The 17,191-nt window shown below is 39.8% G+C and overlaps 1 protein-coding gene across 7 annotated transcripts in view; it reads left to right on the forward strand.

The window, feature by feature from the left end:
- LOC124555356 (E3 ubiquitin-protein ligase RNF6-like) overlaps positions 1–14,690 on the forward strand; it is a 64,243-nt gene extending 49,553 nt beyond the window's left edge. For 5 of the 7 annotated variants that reach the window (XM_047129239.1, XM_047129236.1, XM_047129235.1 and 2 more), the window contains exons 3-4: positions 8,692–8,753; positions 12,310–14,690. In XM_047129239.1, coding sequence (XP_046985195.1) covers positions 12,318–13,919 — 1,602 coding nt within the window. In that variant the 5' untranslated portion in view covers positions 8,692–8,753; positions 12,310–12,317 and the 3' untranslated portion in view covers positions 13,920–14,690. Of the gene's footprint in view, positions 1–8,691; positions 8,755–12,309 lie in introns of all 7 variants that reach the window. The other 2 variants (XM_047129238.1, XM_047129240.1) reach the window with 2 other exon arrangements.
- The last annotated feature ends 2,501 nt before the right edge of the window (positions 14,691–17,191 follow it).

Raw genomic sequence — 17,191 nt, forward strand, 5'->3', positions numbered from 1 at the left:
TATGCCTTACCTAGGCTCAAAGCACATGAGCGCATAACAGCTGTGCGCAGCTCACAGCAAGATCACGACATCGTAAATTGTTTCAGTGCACACGTGGCAGCATTGTAGCAATAACTGCGCAGCATTACTAGGTTCGAAGCCAGTCAGTATGCACCTAGGCAGAAGGAAGCAGGACAATGTTTGTTTATTTAACGTATAAGAAACACAACAGGTTTTGGACTCGCTAAGTGGTTAGTTCGCAGCTGCTCGAAGCATTCATGACACTGTTTATAGATTTAAGAGAAGATGAAAGTAAATTTTTTATTTTTGAATCAATGTGCAGTCACTTGATGAATTAACTGGAAAGCATTAGTAGTAATTTATTTTTCAGATATCTGGGTAGTGGCTGGACTCTGGTATGTACTACCAATACAGAGTCGGCCACCCAGCACTGTGTAGAACAGTAAGGAAAGTTTGTATTTGTAAAGCTGTGTGGGAAGTTTTGCACAAAGGGTGCAGACCAAAACTCACAGAGGAAACATGGTTGAAAAATGCTAGGAAATTTGAAAAGGATGCAAACTTCCCCATCTACTTAGGCACCTTGGATGACAAAAACACGAAACCAGTTAATTGAGATTTCAGTGATTCTCAATTCTTGAACTAAAATAAATTCCTTTCTCTAGTCTTTTTTGTGGTTGCAGGTGCCAATTATTTGTGGAAGTTGGATCTCATGGTACAGAATCTGATACCAGTATATTTGAAACTGTAAGATGTATAAAATGATTGGAAATGGCCAAGCAAGCCAACCAGAAGGACAACCACTACTAGAAACTACTGAACCTCCTGTGCCTTTCACTTTATTAAAGAAGTCTGTCTATTTTTTTCATGAGAACATGTGCTGGAACTGTCCACTCCTACAAAAAAATTGAGCTGTAATTGTTGTTTGAGTTGTACCCGGAGATATGTGAATTGCACATCTCGAATTCTAAGGAATAAATAGAGAATATTTCACAGACATATCAATTTTGAGCTTAATGTTACTGTTAGAATTGCATTATGTTGCTGTGTCTTTTACTAGAACTGCTGTTCCAGAGATGTTTTCACTTTGAACTCACTTAAAGTATGTAGGGGCTATGTGATCTGGAAAATGAAAGCACATCAGCCCAAGGAGGAAGTTGACTGAACAGTAGAAGGAATGTTTTCACTGATGATTTTTATAGGAAATGCTGGTAAAATACTGTGGCAAGACAAATAAATCAAAATCTGGTCAATAACAATCTGTGGCAAACACTGATTCAGTTTATTCCCAAGTATGGAAGACTATTCAGTTTATATCTATTGAAATGTGTGCAATTACATATTTTCTGAATGCAATACAATAAAGCGTTGATTACATAGAATCAGCTGATATAACAGAATTGATTTTAATCTGTTATTGTTGACTGAAGATCGGTTTGTTCTGATGAGAGGTCACTCACTAGGGGGCAAAGCATATGCTGCTTAGTGCTATTTCAAGTATTAAGTATGAACATTCAGGCAATAATGGCACCTCCAGAACATTAAATAGTTAAATGGTGACATTTACCTGCATAATTTCTTTCCCGATTCGGTTTTGCAGCAAAACCCTCGCAAAATTTTACACACACTTGAAACCATGCGGCTCTTTCGTTAATACTATCACAATATTCCTTAATAAATGTGTCTCTTATGTCAGGATGGTTCTTCACCCCTTCAATGAACAATTCCCTGTCCAAACTAGCTATGTCCATGGCGGGCTGACAGCAGCTGCTGCTGGGTTTGTGAACACATGTGCATTCACAGGGGTGAAACTCATACAGGGACTTCTGGTAACATGACGTTGGTTCACTGCCAGACCACTTGTCTCCGTTTGCTATTGGGTGATTTTTAAATCACATTGCCTGGTCGGACGTCTTGCTTCAAATTGTATCGGGCAGATGGATACGTACGGGTATGGAGACAACCTCATGAATGCGTGGACTCTGCATGTGAGCAGAGGACTGTTCAAGCTGGTGGAGGCTCTATAATGGTGTGGGGCATGTGCAGTTGGAGGCTCTATAATGGTGTGGGGCATGTGCAGTTGGAGTGATATGTGACCCTTGATACGTTTAGATAAAACTCTGACATGTGGTATGTACATAAGCATCCTGTCTGATCACCTGCATCTATTCATGTCCATTGTGCATTCCAACAGACTTGGGCAATTACAGCAGAGCAGTGTGATACCCCACACATCCAGAATTGCTGTAGAGTGGCTCCAGGGACATTCTTCCGAGCTTAAACACTTCCACTGGCCACCAGACTCCCCAGACATGAACATTATTGAGCACATTTCAGATGCCTTGCCGCTTGCTGTTTAGAAGAGATCTCCACCCCCTCGTACTCTTACGGATTTATGGACAGGCCTGCAGGATTCATAGTGTTAATTACTTCCAGCACTACTTCAGACATTAGTTGAGTCCATGCCATGTCGTGTTGCAACACTTCTGTGTGCTCACAGGGGCCCTACACGAGGTTAGGCAGGGGTACCAGTTTCTTTGGCTCTTCAGTGTATATAGTTTCCTGAATTTATTTCTGCAGGATTGTCTTGGGGTCAGATCTGCAATGGATCCAGCAGCCTTCTTTTGAAGCTTTGCCTACCCTACAGATATGCATATGTGCAACATTTCCCCAGACTAAAATGCAGTATAAGTGAGGGTAGACTAAACCATAGTGCCTTGTTAATAGTGTGTGTATACTGTCCTAGACATCTTTCTCATTAAGAATATGTTAGTGTATAATTTTGAGTGTACTTTGCTTATATGACCCTCACATGTCAAATGCTTATCAACGACGACATCCAAGAATTTATAATTCCTTACTTCTTTGAGAACTGCATTACACAGTTCAAGGGAAATACAGTCAGTCTGTGAAGTTTTATTCACTTGTAGTTTTTCATATGTTAACTCATTCGTATTTACTATCATGTTGTTTTCACTGAAATATTTGTAAGCCTTACTCATATCTGCAAGAGCACTGGATTCCAGTTCTTTTACCAGGTCACTTTTTACTCTGAGTGAAGAGTCATCTGCAAACATTATTACATTGTCACATACTGCTGGTGTCATATCATTGACATGCAGAATGGAAAGGGGGGCCCAACACTGATCCCCTGAGGTACACTATACTTAGCTACCTGAAAATTAGTGTATGTTTACAATAGTGCCCCTTGTTTTATGTATTACTTCTACAATTGATACATGATATCAGCTGCCTTACCCCTAAATTAGTTTGCAGTGACACACACACACACACAATCAAATGCCTTTGAGAGGTCAAGGAAAATACCACAGACTTTTCTTTGTTGATCTAACGCTCCAGTAACATCAGCTACAAAGTTAACTGTGCCTGTGGTGGTAGAGCTACATTTTCTAAACCGAGCTGTACCTCATTTAGTATGTTCTTCTCTATAAAATTTAATATTCTGTCTTTCAAGGCTGTTTCCACAATTTGAGATAAGACAGCTGTGATAGTAATTGGCCTGTAATTTGCAGGATTTTCCTCATCACCACCCTTATAAATGGGCACAACCCTAATCTTTTTCAGATATTTAGGAAATATCCCATTTTATGTGGCTGAGTTTATTAAATCTGTCAGATATCTCACTAACCACTGAGAACAGTACTTCACTACCCAGGTAGGTATCCAATGAAGACATTCTGTGTTTTTGGACTTTAAGAGTGTGTCTTATTTTTGCTATCTCTGGTTAACTTGTTGCCATTGGAATAAAACATTCTGCAATATTGGATATCTTATACATATTGCTTGGCGTTTAGGAACTATTGTAAAGCGTTATAAATTTTCCAGTACTCCAACTTGATGTTGATCAAAAATATTGCTGATATCATTTGGATCCCTACATTCCTTAGCATCTTTCTCTAAAATTGAGACCATACCATCTTCAAAATGTTTTTAGATGTTGAAATTTCATTCTGGTAAAATTTAAATTTAGTTTCTCTGTTAATTCTACTGTAGGCTCTCCTCTTTTCGTTATATGTGTCAATGTTAGCTGTAGCTTTGTTTATCTGGCAATTTTTATATGCCATTTTTAGATTCTCCATTGCTTTTATATCTGAGGTGATCCAATGCTTAGTAATTCCCTTATTTAGACTCCTGGATACAATGGGGCAAGCAATTATTATACTAGCATAGTTTCAAGCAAAAATGCTCTCATTAACATTATGTATGGAATGTTTTTCCTTCCAATCTTTCCCCTTTACTAATGTATGTAGTCTGCTTTTTTAGCTGTATAGATTCTAGTAGTAGTTCTACTCAGTTAACATTTATTCCTTGTATTTCAAGTACTTGTCCATAAAGGTCTGAGATAGCAGCATTTATTACTTGCTCTGTTTGTCTGCCCTGAGGAATATTAGCAATTGCGTGATAACGTCAGTGTTTGTGAGCAAACCGGGGTATCTGAACCGGGCGGCAATTTCGCAGGCAGGGGGCATATTCATATTCTTGAGGAAAAACCTTGTTTCACTAAGCAACTAGCATCCAGCGCACGTCGGTCTGTCATTTACTCATATGATTTTGAAATGCACCCTTGCTGGTTTTGGGACACATTTTAAGTTGATTTCTGAATCAATTATAAGTTGATTTTTTGAATGCGTGCATAGTGTACGTGATGTCTCTGCCAGGGGAATCCTCGTCACATCTAGAAATAAACTTTCCTGCAGACAATATGGGACGGGGCTATGCGAGCTGAGCGGAATAAAGCCGAACCAGTGAATGCCAACTGCTGCTTGTTTATGTGGTTGATTCGGTTTGCAAATGCTCAGCGTTGTTATAATTACTAGCAAAATCCACAGATTCAGACTACCGGAATGGAAATAAACGACTACCAGGAATAACAAGTGAGAAAGATTACGTATTATCTTCTCGGTGTATCCAAGAAAGTGAAATTTTCACAGAAAATATTTGACCAGATCGTTACACTAGACAGGGCCAGTTGTAGTCCCCAGCTAGCAGCCGCTTAAGTTCCATTCTGAGTAGCGCGGAAAACGCATTGCACGAAGACGTAATAACGCCTAACCAGAGAATAATCGCTGCAGAACTAAACCGGTGATTGTGGCAGGGTTAATAAAGTTAACCGGAGAATGAGTTTTGACAGTGGAAGAAATAGTTACAGAACTAGTGATAAGACTGTTAGAACACAGAAGAAGAAACGGGGAATCTCACAAATTATGGAAGAATATGACGATTTCAAATTTATACAAAAATTTGCTACTACTGCTTTTCGGTCTCGTGCGTGAGAAACTGGAGCATATGAATGAAATGTGAAACTATTTCCTAATGTAAAGCCTTTTGCTTGTAGTAGTCCAAATAGGTATTTCGTTCTGGTGCTAAGTGAATTATATTCTGTCGTATTATTAAAATGATCATCATTGCCAAAACAGTCTCGCATATTTTGTGTATGTTGCAATTGATGCAATATTAGAAAGGCCTATTCTGTTTTATCCAGCACACAGTGACAAAATAGACGTAATCAGATCGAGAAACCATACCAGTCTTGGATACTATTTGTATTAACAGATTTTTCGGTATTAGACGACGACATTTCTATTTTTCATGTAGCAAAACGTTTGACGAACTTTATAAGGTGATAGTTCTTTTGCTGAAAGGAAAGCATGCCATGTAAAGCTGTAGCAAGATTAGAGAGAAAAGTTGCTAGGGCCTAAGGATTGAAGAAATATGTACTGTCTTGCCTGTTTCTTGTCTTTACTAGTTTTAGGTATCCTATCTTTAATTTTGTCACACAGAAGAGCAAGTTACTAGTTAATAGGCAATAAAGAGTCCAGATTTTCTGAAGAATTCTTGTTCTCCTGGTTACAAATAATCCTACCCAGTACTAATTGCGAGGTGTTTTTATTATAAAAAGAGGGCAGGGTGTTTAATTTCCACTGTCCTGAAATAGTTTGAGGACATCCATTACAAAATATACACCCTTGAATTCCACAGAGCGAAATACAGTGACGTGCGGTATAAGAATGTTGTTTGAAGAGGCGTGGCACTGCACTGCATACTTTAATTACGGAAGGCCAAAATATGTTACTAGTTGTAGATTTTATTTTATTTTATTTCCGCCTTTCTGACAGTTACGCATTAGTCACCTTGCAGAACAATAAAGTTAGTTTTGTCGGTTTGCTAAAGAAATTTGGCTTTTATTAAGCTTTCCTGCTGAGGCAGCCAATGTATTTGAAACGAAGTGTTTAATTCCACACTATTGGTTAGTTTCAACTGTTCGCTGCATTTCAAGTGCACGTTTTCATCTTCTAGCACATATGGGATTATGTCATAATAAAGAAGAAAACATGAGATAATACAGTACTGGTACTCTAAGAAAATTTACGTCACGAAAACCACACTGAAAAGCTTCCTGTCAGGCCGAGGCCTACGTCATTGGGAATCTGGACATACGAATGTGCACTGTAAGGGTAGCTGTGCAAGCGCGGTAACGTTTCTTATCTGGGTCTCTCTGGAAACTGCTGAAATGAATCTATTTCTAACAGGTCGCAGGAAAATATTGCGAATTGTTGTTCGAAAAAAGTTATTTTCAAAGTAAATTTGCGTTTTACACGTGATGAACTATGTGCGAGAATGTACGATGAATTTCTTAAATCACAGAACGTTCTCTCTCTTTTAAAAATCAACTCGTTGATGACGAGCCATTTAGAAGAATTTCGAGCCCAGAAGATCAGAGATTTGTCGCTATTAAAAATTTTACTCGTCTATTTGTGTGATGTCTCTTAAAGTGTAATATGCGCTAAACAGATCAACATTATATGTGAAAGCTTAGCTTCTCTTGTAGCTTATTAATCTTAGAGATAAATATTATATGCGAAAGCTTTGCTTTTCCTATAGCAACACTATGAATATTAATTTAAACCATTAACTTTTCCTGTTGGTGGAAACCTAATTTATACTTTCATAACACAAAAATATGCAACGTACATGTTGCTGCACATCAAAGATCTTTCCAAAATGTGTTCCCTCCCCCCGAGTTTCGTTTCCTAAAGCGCAGGGAAATTCTACGCTGCTGTATAAAACCATGTCCATTCGAAGGATAAGTTTTACAGATCCGAGAGAAAGTATACTGTCACTTACAATGAAAAAAGTGTATTTTCACCCGGGAGAAAATGTATTTTTAACCGGGAGATCCGGGAAAAATCCAGGAATTTTTTTTCCTTGTCCACGTATACACCCTGTATAAACACCGCATTTTTACTATTGCGTGGTTATTTTAAAGTTTCTGTAGAAAACAATCTTGGTTTACATTCATTAAAGCTTCACTCTTAATCACACAATTTGGCAGCAAACTGTGTGTAATGTATCATTTCACCAAATATTGGTGAGGATAGCTGATGGTGGTGTACAGTGTAAAGCATTTTGATGAAGTCTTCTCAGGATGTGAGTTTGTAATGTGGTGGTGGTGGTGGTGGTGGTGGTGGTGGTGGTGGTGGGGGGGGGGGGGGGGTTAATTTAATACTGCACGATGGAAATCCTTTGTCCTAAAAAAATTTGTGTGTAATTGGGGATTTGTTCCCTGAAGATTTAACAGAAAAAATTTGTTCTCCTGCACTAAGGGCTTCATTTCACCAGTCAAGATTTTTGTAAAATGCTGTTGCAAGTTTCCCAGAGTGGCCAAAGTAGTGATATTCCTATCTTATGCCACCTAATAATCCACCATGTTTGAATCCATGGTCCAAAAGAGCCAGTACTGTCTAGGCATGCATTGACCGTTGGCAATAATTTACCATAAAGGTTTTATAGTACATTGCGCTTTCAGTGCAATTCATGTGAAAATGGGAAATAAAAAAATACGTTCCCTCATAGAGACTTGACCCCCACCATCCTGGGATTACTGTTCTGTACTCTTTCCACTGCGCCAGCCGCTATGTGGAAATAGTGTTGAGATAAATGGCTGATCCCTCACTTGACCTGAATTAAAAACGCTATTTTCTCTAAACGTTTGGCCATCTGGATCTCCACTTCAGTCTCTTTCATTTTTTTCTAGCCCTTTATATCCCATAAATTTGGACAAAATCAGTGATGATGAGCAGGGCAGCATCCCTGTTAGTTTGCTGTTTAATTAATATGTATCCATTGTGGTACGTTTTTTTTTTTTTTTTTTTTTTTTTTTTTTTTTTTTTTTTTTTTTTTTCCCCCCCCCTCCGGTCGCCTCTCACTGTAACAATGTACATGCGTGGGACACCAACGATAATTACTAGTGAACATCTTTGTGTAGCCACATTGTTTCTGCAGTTTAGCAGTCGGTCTGTCTTATTGTTTTCTCCATTAAAGAATTATCACAGTACATCAGCCACAAGCACACACCCCAGCTTCTTACGCAAACTTTTACTTTCCTTTGTGTCAGTCCTTTCTGTTCACGAATCACAATATCCTTAGGTGTATGTTTCTTTTTGTATACAAAATTACTCGTCTTGGTTGTAATAATTAATGTTTCCTAAAAGTAAAGAAGACTGTTTCTTAATTTTGGTAAAACTTCTGAGAATTCTACATCTGTAGAGAATACATGATACAACATCAGAGAAATAAATAACAAGCTTTAATGATCAATATTTCTGAATGTGCAAAAATTAATATCATACAATGTTAACTGTGAACTAAAAGGAGATTTTTTTTATGTCGTAGGTACAAGCTGGTACACCAGATCAGGCAGCAGAATTGCGAAACCTACTACTTCCGGTTGAACAGTTAAGTGCACTGAATACTTTTGGCTCTTAGGGGTGCATCACTATTATTACTTGTTCCCTTTAAGTGTAGGACTCCAGCATCTTGCTGAAAGTCTCTGAAATTTCAATAGATGAGGACCAGGTAAAAATTTATTTGTATAATTAGGTGACACATGGTGTATATGTTTCAGTAAAAGTTTGTGGCAAATTAATGTTCATCCTAATTAGTCCTTTGATAGAAAGTACAAGCTATATCAGAGCAGGTACACTTCAAAACAGGAAGATATGATTTTATTGTAAACCAAACTCAGTACATAAGTTCATGTAACACAAATTACTCAACAACGTGACAATAAGTCCTCAATCTTACTAAATATTTCTTTAACTTCTATTCAATTTATTTATGTGGTTGATCCCTTGCTAAAGCTATTGTTCAACACATAATGGTTACCATAGAAAGCTCCACCACCGCTTCCCACCGACCATTCCTATCACACAACAGGTCACTAGTCTGCTGTCATGCTCACTACCCCCCGTCTACCACTACCTGCACACCTGTGTTCCTGTTGTTCTAAAGACTCATCTGTATGGCTCAAATGGCTCTGAGCACTATGGGACTTAACATCTGTGGTCATCAGTCCCCTAGAACTTAGAACTACTTAAACCTAACTAACCTAAGGACATCACACACATCCATGCCCGAGGCAGGATTCGAACCTGCAACCGTAGCAGTCGCGCGGGTCTGGACTGAGCGCCTAGAACCGCGAGACCACCGCGGCCGGCTTCTGTATGGCCTCAACATCGGAATGTACCTCGCCACTACAATGTAAATTATTTAAATTATTCATAATTAAATACTATAATGTATGTTTTTGTATTTTTTCCTAATTTGTCTACCTAATTGTGTCGTCATTAATCAACAGCTTATATACGTAAATATGAGTTTGTTGCATCTTCTGATCTTGAATTATATGGCTATGTGATTTCAGAATGGCAGGCCACTGTGTGTCAATCTGTATCTTACCTTGAATTGTCCATGAACTAATTCTACTTTTCTATTACCTTGAGCTGTCCCGTTTGTGTTAGGTATCAGATGTAAAGTAGTAGTTGTAAGTAAGCTGGTGATGTCAGTAATTGTGCCCTTTTACTATCTTCATGCGGACATATTTGCTGATTATTTATTTCATCTGCCACATATAGTTATTTAGTCCCTCAATATGAATATTGTACATCATCCATCACTCTCAGCCGAGCTTGGAACAGAAGCCATTTCCCACCTCCAGAATACTAGTCTCTGAAGATTGTTCCCTGATGTCATTCCTATTGTCTCAGTGTATTACATGCCTTAAGCTTGCAGCTGCATACCTTCCTATTTGGCCATACTAATCAATCTCAGTGCCATAGAGTGTTGTACATGTACAGACTGAAGTGACGAATGAAAATTTGTACCGAGGTCAGGATTCGAACTGGGTCTCCTGCTCACTACGCAGATGTGCTAACCACTACGTCACTCTGGAACCATATAGTTTCACTTGATTAAATCACCTATGCCTGGGTTTCAGGCAAGAGCAAGATCATTGGATGCTGAGGTGCTATTCCAATACAGTTGGCAAGTCTCTGCACTGCTGTTAGAATGTAGGGGGAATACCAAGTGGACTGAGATATGAATGGGAATTTGGATTGAGGAAGGAGGTGTGCTAGGGTAGTTTGTGAAGTTGTGCAAAGCCACTGTGCCAGGGTGGCATAGTGGCTAGTGCATTTGCCTAGTGAACAGGAACCCTGGGTTTGAATCCCTGCCTTGGTTCAAATTTTCATTCATCACTTAAGTCTACATATAAACATTATAGATGTTTTAGACTTTTTAAAGTCTCTGGAACCGTAGAATTTCATCTGATCTTAAACTGAGGTTTGCAATAGTAAGACCCCAAACTTTTATTCAGGAGGACTGTGATTCAAATCAGTCTGACCATCCATATTTATGCTTCTGCCATTCGTCTTAATCACTTAAGTTAAATGGTTAGATAATTCCTTTGCTAGGGGACAGCCAATTTCTTTCCCATCTGTGAGATTGTTCTCGATCTCTAACCACCTGATTGTCAATGTGACATTAAACCACAATCTTCCCTGCAATACTTTAAGCCACATATCTGTTTCACATTCGTTGGTACTATCTTCTTGATTTTGATCCATGATAAGGAAATCTTCTGCTTTTTCGTTAAGAATGTCAGAATTTACTACAAAATCTTCTTAACTTCGTTCTTCTCAGCTTATCAATCAATCTTTGTCAGAGCTGACATTCACTTCTTCCGTGCTCTGTAAGAACCTTCCTCCATATCACAGATACCAATCTCTGTTTTGACAGTTGCCTTTTATTCACACTCAAAAAGTACCTTCCCTACTATATTGGCACCTTCATTTTCAGGAGTAATCTGAAACTGACAAACCTATGACCCAGTGCAAGTTTCTCATTGATTAGCGCTTCCCCTGACACTCAAGCCGGCTGATGTGGCAGAGCGGTTCTAGGCACTTCAGTCTGGAACCACGTTCCTGCTACGGTAGCAGGTTCGAATCCTGCCTTGTGCATGGATATGTGTGATGATGTGCTTAGGTTAGTTAGGTTTAAGTAGTTTCTAAGTCTAGCGAACTGATGATCTCAGATGTTCAAGTCCCATAATGCTTAGAGCCATTTGAACCCCTGACACTCAGCCTTTGCTAAACTCAACATTATCTGTTGCTAGAGCTTTAACTAATTTTCATTGTGGTGTGAAGTAAAGAATCTCTCACCTAAAATCCTACTTTTATTCTCCAAAATAGCAACCAATTGGCCACACTACATAGACATAGCTTACAGTCATGAACCAGCCTTGTCATTGTCATTACCCTGTGGACAGCCCAGTTGTTAAAATGTTTCATATATACTCCCACTACATCTTATCACAATCCAATCTCAGGCATTTCGTATCTGATCCTAGTTAGGCACATGTGAAAGCAGCTGTTTCATATGCCAGTTGTCTTGCAATTAATATGGTTTATTTTATGTGGGTATGTAAGCTAAACAGTTGTTTTGGATAAATGACCACCACCAAACTTTGACTAACCACATACTTGACTGCCTAGTTTCAGAGCATGCTGCACACAAAAATAGCTAATATGGTAACAACTGCTTCAGAACTAATGCATTTGGATCCTCCTCTCAGCACAAGGCAGCCAGTGCTGAAGAGGTTGGAATTACAACCCCACCCCCCCCCCTCTCTCTCTCTCTCTCTCTCTCTCTCTCTCTCTCTCTCTCTCTCTCTCTCTCTCTCTCTTCCCCCCCCCCTCTCTCCCCCCCCCCCCCTCTCTCCCCCCCCTAGTTGATAGCGAAAGATATTTTGCGATTTTGGATTGTCTAAAAGTGAGCGCATGTTGTTCCTTTCTTTTTTATTTGTTGTTTTGACTCCAGAGCATGTTGTCAATTTGAAGGAGTAATTGTAATATGTCCCCCCCCCCCCCCCCCAATCTGATGAAACTGAGCCACCTACATCCACCTGTTACCTATCTTCAGTGCTAATTTACTTGTCTGTATCGTTGTTCACAGGTCCATTAATGTCTGAAGCAGCTGTGGAGCAGCCTCGATGTTACAGGAAACACAATGTGGGATTAAATGGAGTGCTGTCAAACCCTGTACAACCCGTAACTCATTCAGAGTGTACTTCAGATCAGTTGGAGAACCACACTAATAACATTGCAATGGAAGACTCTACAAGTGCAATTGAACATACAGCACATAGTCTCAGAAGTACAACAGCGCGGTCTCGCAGGTGGGATGCATTGCACATTCCTGGAGATGGGACAAACACGGCACTTGAACTAATGCCAAGAGGAGTCACACAGCGTACCCGTAGCAGGGTGTCACGACCACCACATGGACAAGGCTTCAGTGCCAGTTCTGATGAAAGAATTGGTAGGGAGGTTGTTGTTTTGCAAAAGTGTGATGAACAGCAGAGTTCACAACAACAAAGATCTGACAGAGATACAGTTATACCACAACCATCTGTTGGGGGGACAAGTATGTCTCCCATTCATCATGGAGAAGTGAGAGCCACTTGCAGTCAAGCTATGGATGTGAATGTCTCTCACAGTCGTCGTACGGTGCCAAGTGATAGGCAGGGACGTAGTGTGACGAGAGATGTTCCGTACACTCGTGTTCGTGTAGCAAGTTCTCCTCGCAGCCATGCGAGAGAGACAAATGACACTCATAGCCACAGTAGGGAGGGGAATGCATCTGCACCTCGTGGCAGAGAGGCGAATGGTCCAACCAGGAATGGCAGAGAAATGAGTGTCACAGAGGAACATGGTGAGGTGGCTGGTGGTCGTCAACCTTGCCCAAGACTCAGGCACCGGAGTCATGTGAGGGAGACTAATGCTACTCAGAGCCAAGATAGGGAGGCAAGTGCCCCTGTAGCTCGTGGCAGAGAGGCAGACAGCCCAACCAGAAATGGCAGAGAAATGAGTGTTGCAGATGAACATGGCGAGGCAGCTGATAGTCACCAACCTTGCCCAAGGCTCAGGCGTCGTGCTTTGCCAGACCGAGGTATCAGAAGAAACAGTACAAATCAAGAAAGGGAGCCTTATTCACTTCGACCAAGAGGTGAGCGACCAAATTACAGTGTAGCTGCTGGTCATCGTAGAAGAACTCAACCAAATTGGCGGACACAATTGAGAACACAGATGAGGCAGTACATGGATGAAATTTTTGCTGCCTATGTGAATGCAATGTTATTTGGAAATCAGAAACGTGAGGTCAAGGATCTTCCAGAAGTTGCAATAAATGAGGAGCAAGTTAACTCGGGTCTGAAATGTTCAGTGTGCTTGTTAGATTTTGTACTGGATGAAATAGTACATAAGCTGCCTTGTGACCATTTATACCACAAAAATTGTATAATACCATGGCTTGAGCAGAATGATAACTGCCCAATGTGCAGAAGGCCTGTTGATGATGATGATTCTGATGATGATGACGATGATGATATTGATATTCTTCCGGATGATGACGACGACGACGATGATGATCCAGGTAACCAAAGGGCTCGTTTCCGAATAGTTGTTGGAGATGCAGATGTCACTGTTATCGCTCATGACAGTGCTAATGAATCTTCAGCCTCTGATACTGATTTCGAAGTATTTATGAATTCTGATGAGTACTGAAGCTATTGAATATTACGACTGATTTATCCATTTGAAGATTTGGGACACATTTTTGTGTACTCAGTATGGGAATGTATTTTCATCAATTCCCATTACATACAATCAAATATATAGACTGAATGTTTCCAGAATCATTTTCAGACACTCTACTTACAACTGTGTTACAGTGCAAAAAGTTTTACAAACAGTAGTTTTTAACAGCAGCTGTGATTGGATGCTGTCTGAATAAGAGGGAGGTCCTAGCACTCTTTCAACATACCGCGTAGACCAACGCTTCAGTAGTGTACAATTAGTGATTTTCTCCCTCTACTGTCCCCAAATACATCCACACCAAGAATAACTTTTTGTGACTTGTTTGAATGGCTCTTCTGTAATGCATATGGAGAGGGGGGGGGGGGCTGAAAGCAGTTGTGCTGGGAAACTACTTGTATAGTGTTTGTGATTATTAAAAGATATTTAAACGTAGTGAATATTAAATGGTAAACACACTATTGGTTTCATAAATCATAACTTAAATGTCTGTTTATTGTTACAATGTCTACTGTGTCTATAGCCTCATACTCTCAACAAAGTATCATAAACTGATTATATATTTATTTATTGTACAAATAGTAACTGAGATTTTTATGTTATATGCATTGTTTTTACTTTATCGGCCTATTGATATCTGAGAAAAGTATCCTACTTGGAGTTTGTTTCAATGAACTGTAGCTGAAATACAGTTGTACATTTCAGATTGTGGTAACTTAATAGTTACTGGCACATGTGTAACCATTGTTCCATTTATTGATAATCTTTGTCCCTGAAAAACTGTGAGGAAGGAAAAAAAATGTTTTTCTAAAGTGATTGCAGAAAATGTGAAAACTGGAAATGCTGTGTATATCACCATGTGGTTTCCAACTCGTATATTGACTGAATTAAGCTACAGTCTCTCTCTCTCTCTCTCTCTCTCTCTCTCTCTCTCTCTGTCTCTCCCTCTCTCTATTTTATTTGTAATTAGAAGGTTCAGTGGCATATTTAAGTATAATCCACTTTTATCGTGCTCAATCTACATACATTTCATCAAGGCTACTGGATTTAACAAATGAGTACTGTGCGCAAAAATCTTAATAGAAATGTATCATAGACGGGCCAGACAACACTCTAGAGACTAAACATATTGATTTAGGTTGTCTACGTACGATAATAGACAGACAGTAGCCTGACAGTCTCTTGGCACTGTTTTCTGAAACAGCGATAAAATTAAACGCTAAAGACAGGCTTCGTGATTATTTTAGATTTGTTACTTACAAGGGAATTACACACTCAACAGGTGAGGTTTCCCTTATCTTTTGCTTGACTCTACCACGTACTTGGATCGAACAAATGCTGCTCTAGTGAGATGCACTTCTCAGATGTGTTTGAGATATCAAGGTTCAAGGTTTAATGAGCCTGTTGAGCACCATATGAGAGCACCAACTGGCTATGAGAGAAGACGAGAACTCTGCATTTGCTGTGTTTGAGTCGAGCGTGGGTGGTTTTTTTTTTTAGATCTTCCACCAAATATTTGTATCAGTTCAGTGAGTGTGTTTATTTGGAAAGGAATATCACCATCATCATGTCATGAAAATTGTATTACACTACAATCCCTGGTACTGCATCATTTGATAGCTCCATTATTCATATTTGTGTTTATGTACATAAGGTATGTATAAAAAATTACACTGATCAGCCAAAACATTATGACCACAGCCCACCACAATGCTGGATGCCACCTGGTGGCGTTGCAAGCATGTGACATGGTAACAAAAGTATGTAAGAGGAGCAGACACACAACAGGAGATCACCCTAGCAACAATATGAGCTGCAAACTGGGAAATACATTGAGATAAGTGACTTTGACAAAGGGCAGATTATTGTTACAAAGAGCCTGTGAATGAGTATCTTGAAAACAGCAAAGCTGGTCAAATGTTCACGTGCTACTATTGTGAGCAGCTATGGAAAGAGGTAGGAAGACAGAGAAACTACTACTACTACTACCGCTTGACACAATGGTCGGACATTCACGACTCTCCACAGATTGTGGGGTTTGGAGGCTTGTCTGCTCTGTATAGTATGATAGATGGTGAACTGTTGGATCACTGCTGAGAGAACACAATGCTTATGCACACCCAAGTTTTTCAGAGCACACTATTCACCGTAAATTGTTGAACATGGAGCTCTGTAGCAGACCAGGCATACGTGTTTACATGTTGACCCAGTGGCATCGTCAGTTAAGATTGTAGTAGGCATGGGACCATCAGGCTTTGACCATCGATCAGTGGTAACCTGTTGGCTCTGCGGGTAAATGACATTTTTGCTACATAAGGTCGTTGGTTGTCTCCACAAATGCTGTCAGAGGTGAACAGCGGTTCAAAACATGAAGTGTGTCATGGATGCGGGCTGAAGGGAGCACTATTATGCTATGGGAGACATTCTCCTGTGCTTGCACAGGACCTGTGGTAGTAATCAATCATAGGCTGTCAGCTGTGAAGCATCTGCGTCCCTCCATGCTTGATGTCTTCCCCGACTGTGGTGTCATCTTTCAGCAGTATAATTGTCCGTGTCTTGGGCCAGAACTGTGATAGTGATTTGAGGAGCATTATAATGAATTCACGTTGATGCCTCAGTGACAAAGTTCGCCTGGTGTATATTCCATGAAACCCGTCTGGTTTGCTGTCAGGCACCATCACCGAGTACGCTAATCAGCGGCCCATTATTTATGTTAATCACATGATCTGTGCATAAACATCTCATGCCACATACCTCCACAAAGCTACCAAAAAACTGTTGGATCCCTGATATGCAGAATGAATGATGTATTTCATTCCAAAGACGGACAAACAAGCTACTAAGCAGCTGGAAACAGTAGTTTGGCTCATCAGTGTATGTCTGAAAAGCTATTCTTTTTAAATGTTAGTGTACTGTTTTTTCTGCTGTCATTATTAAAAACCAAATGTGCTTTTCAGTAAGGGCCTTAATAAAATGTGCTTTACCCAGTTCTGTTCTAGGTCTTTTTGTGCTCTCACGATAAACCTCAGTTCGGATACTGTTAGCCCACCAGTGACAATGAAGAATTCAGACTGCAGTGATTTAACTGATATATCATTTTAAGACGAGCATGAATGTGTCAATAATAATGGTTCATTTCGCTACAGTACCTTACTAAACCTCGTCATGAATGTCCCGTTGGTGGTGGTGGTGGTGGTGGTGGTGGTGGTATTATTATTATTCCTTTCCAAAGAAACACGATT

Source organism: Schistocerca americana, chromosome X (genome assembly GCF_021461395.2).
Source record: "Schistocerca americana isolate TAMUIC-IGC-003095 chromosome X, iqSchAmer2.1, whole genome shotgun sequence".
Lineage (NCBI taxonomy): Eukaryota > Metazoa > Arthropoda > Insecta > Orthoptera > Acrididae > Schistocerca > Schistocerca americana.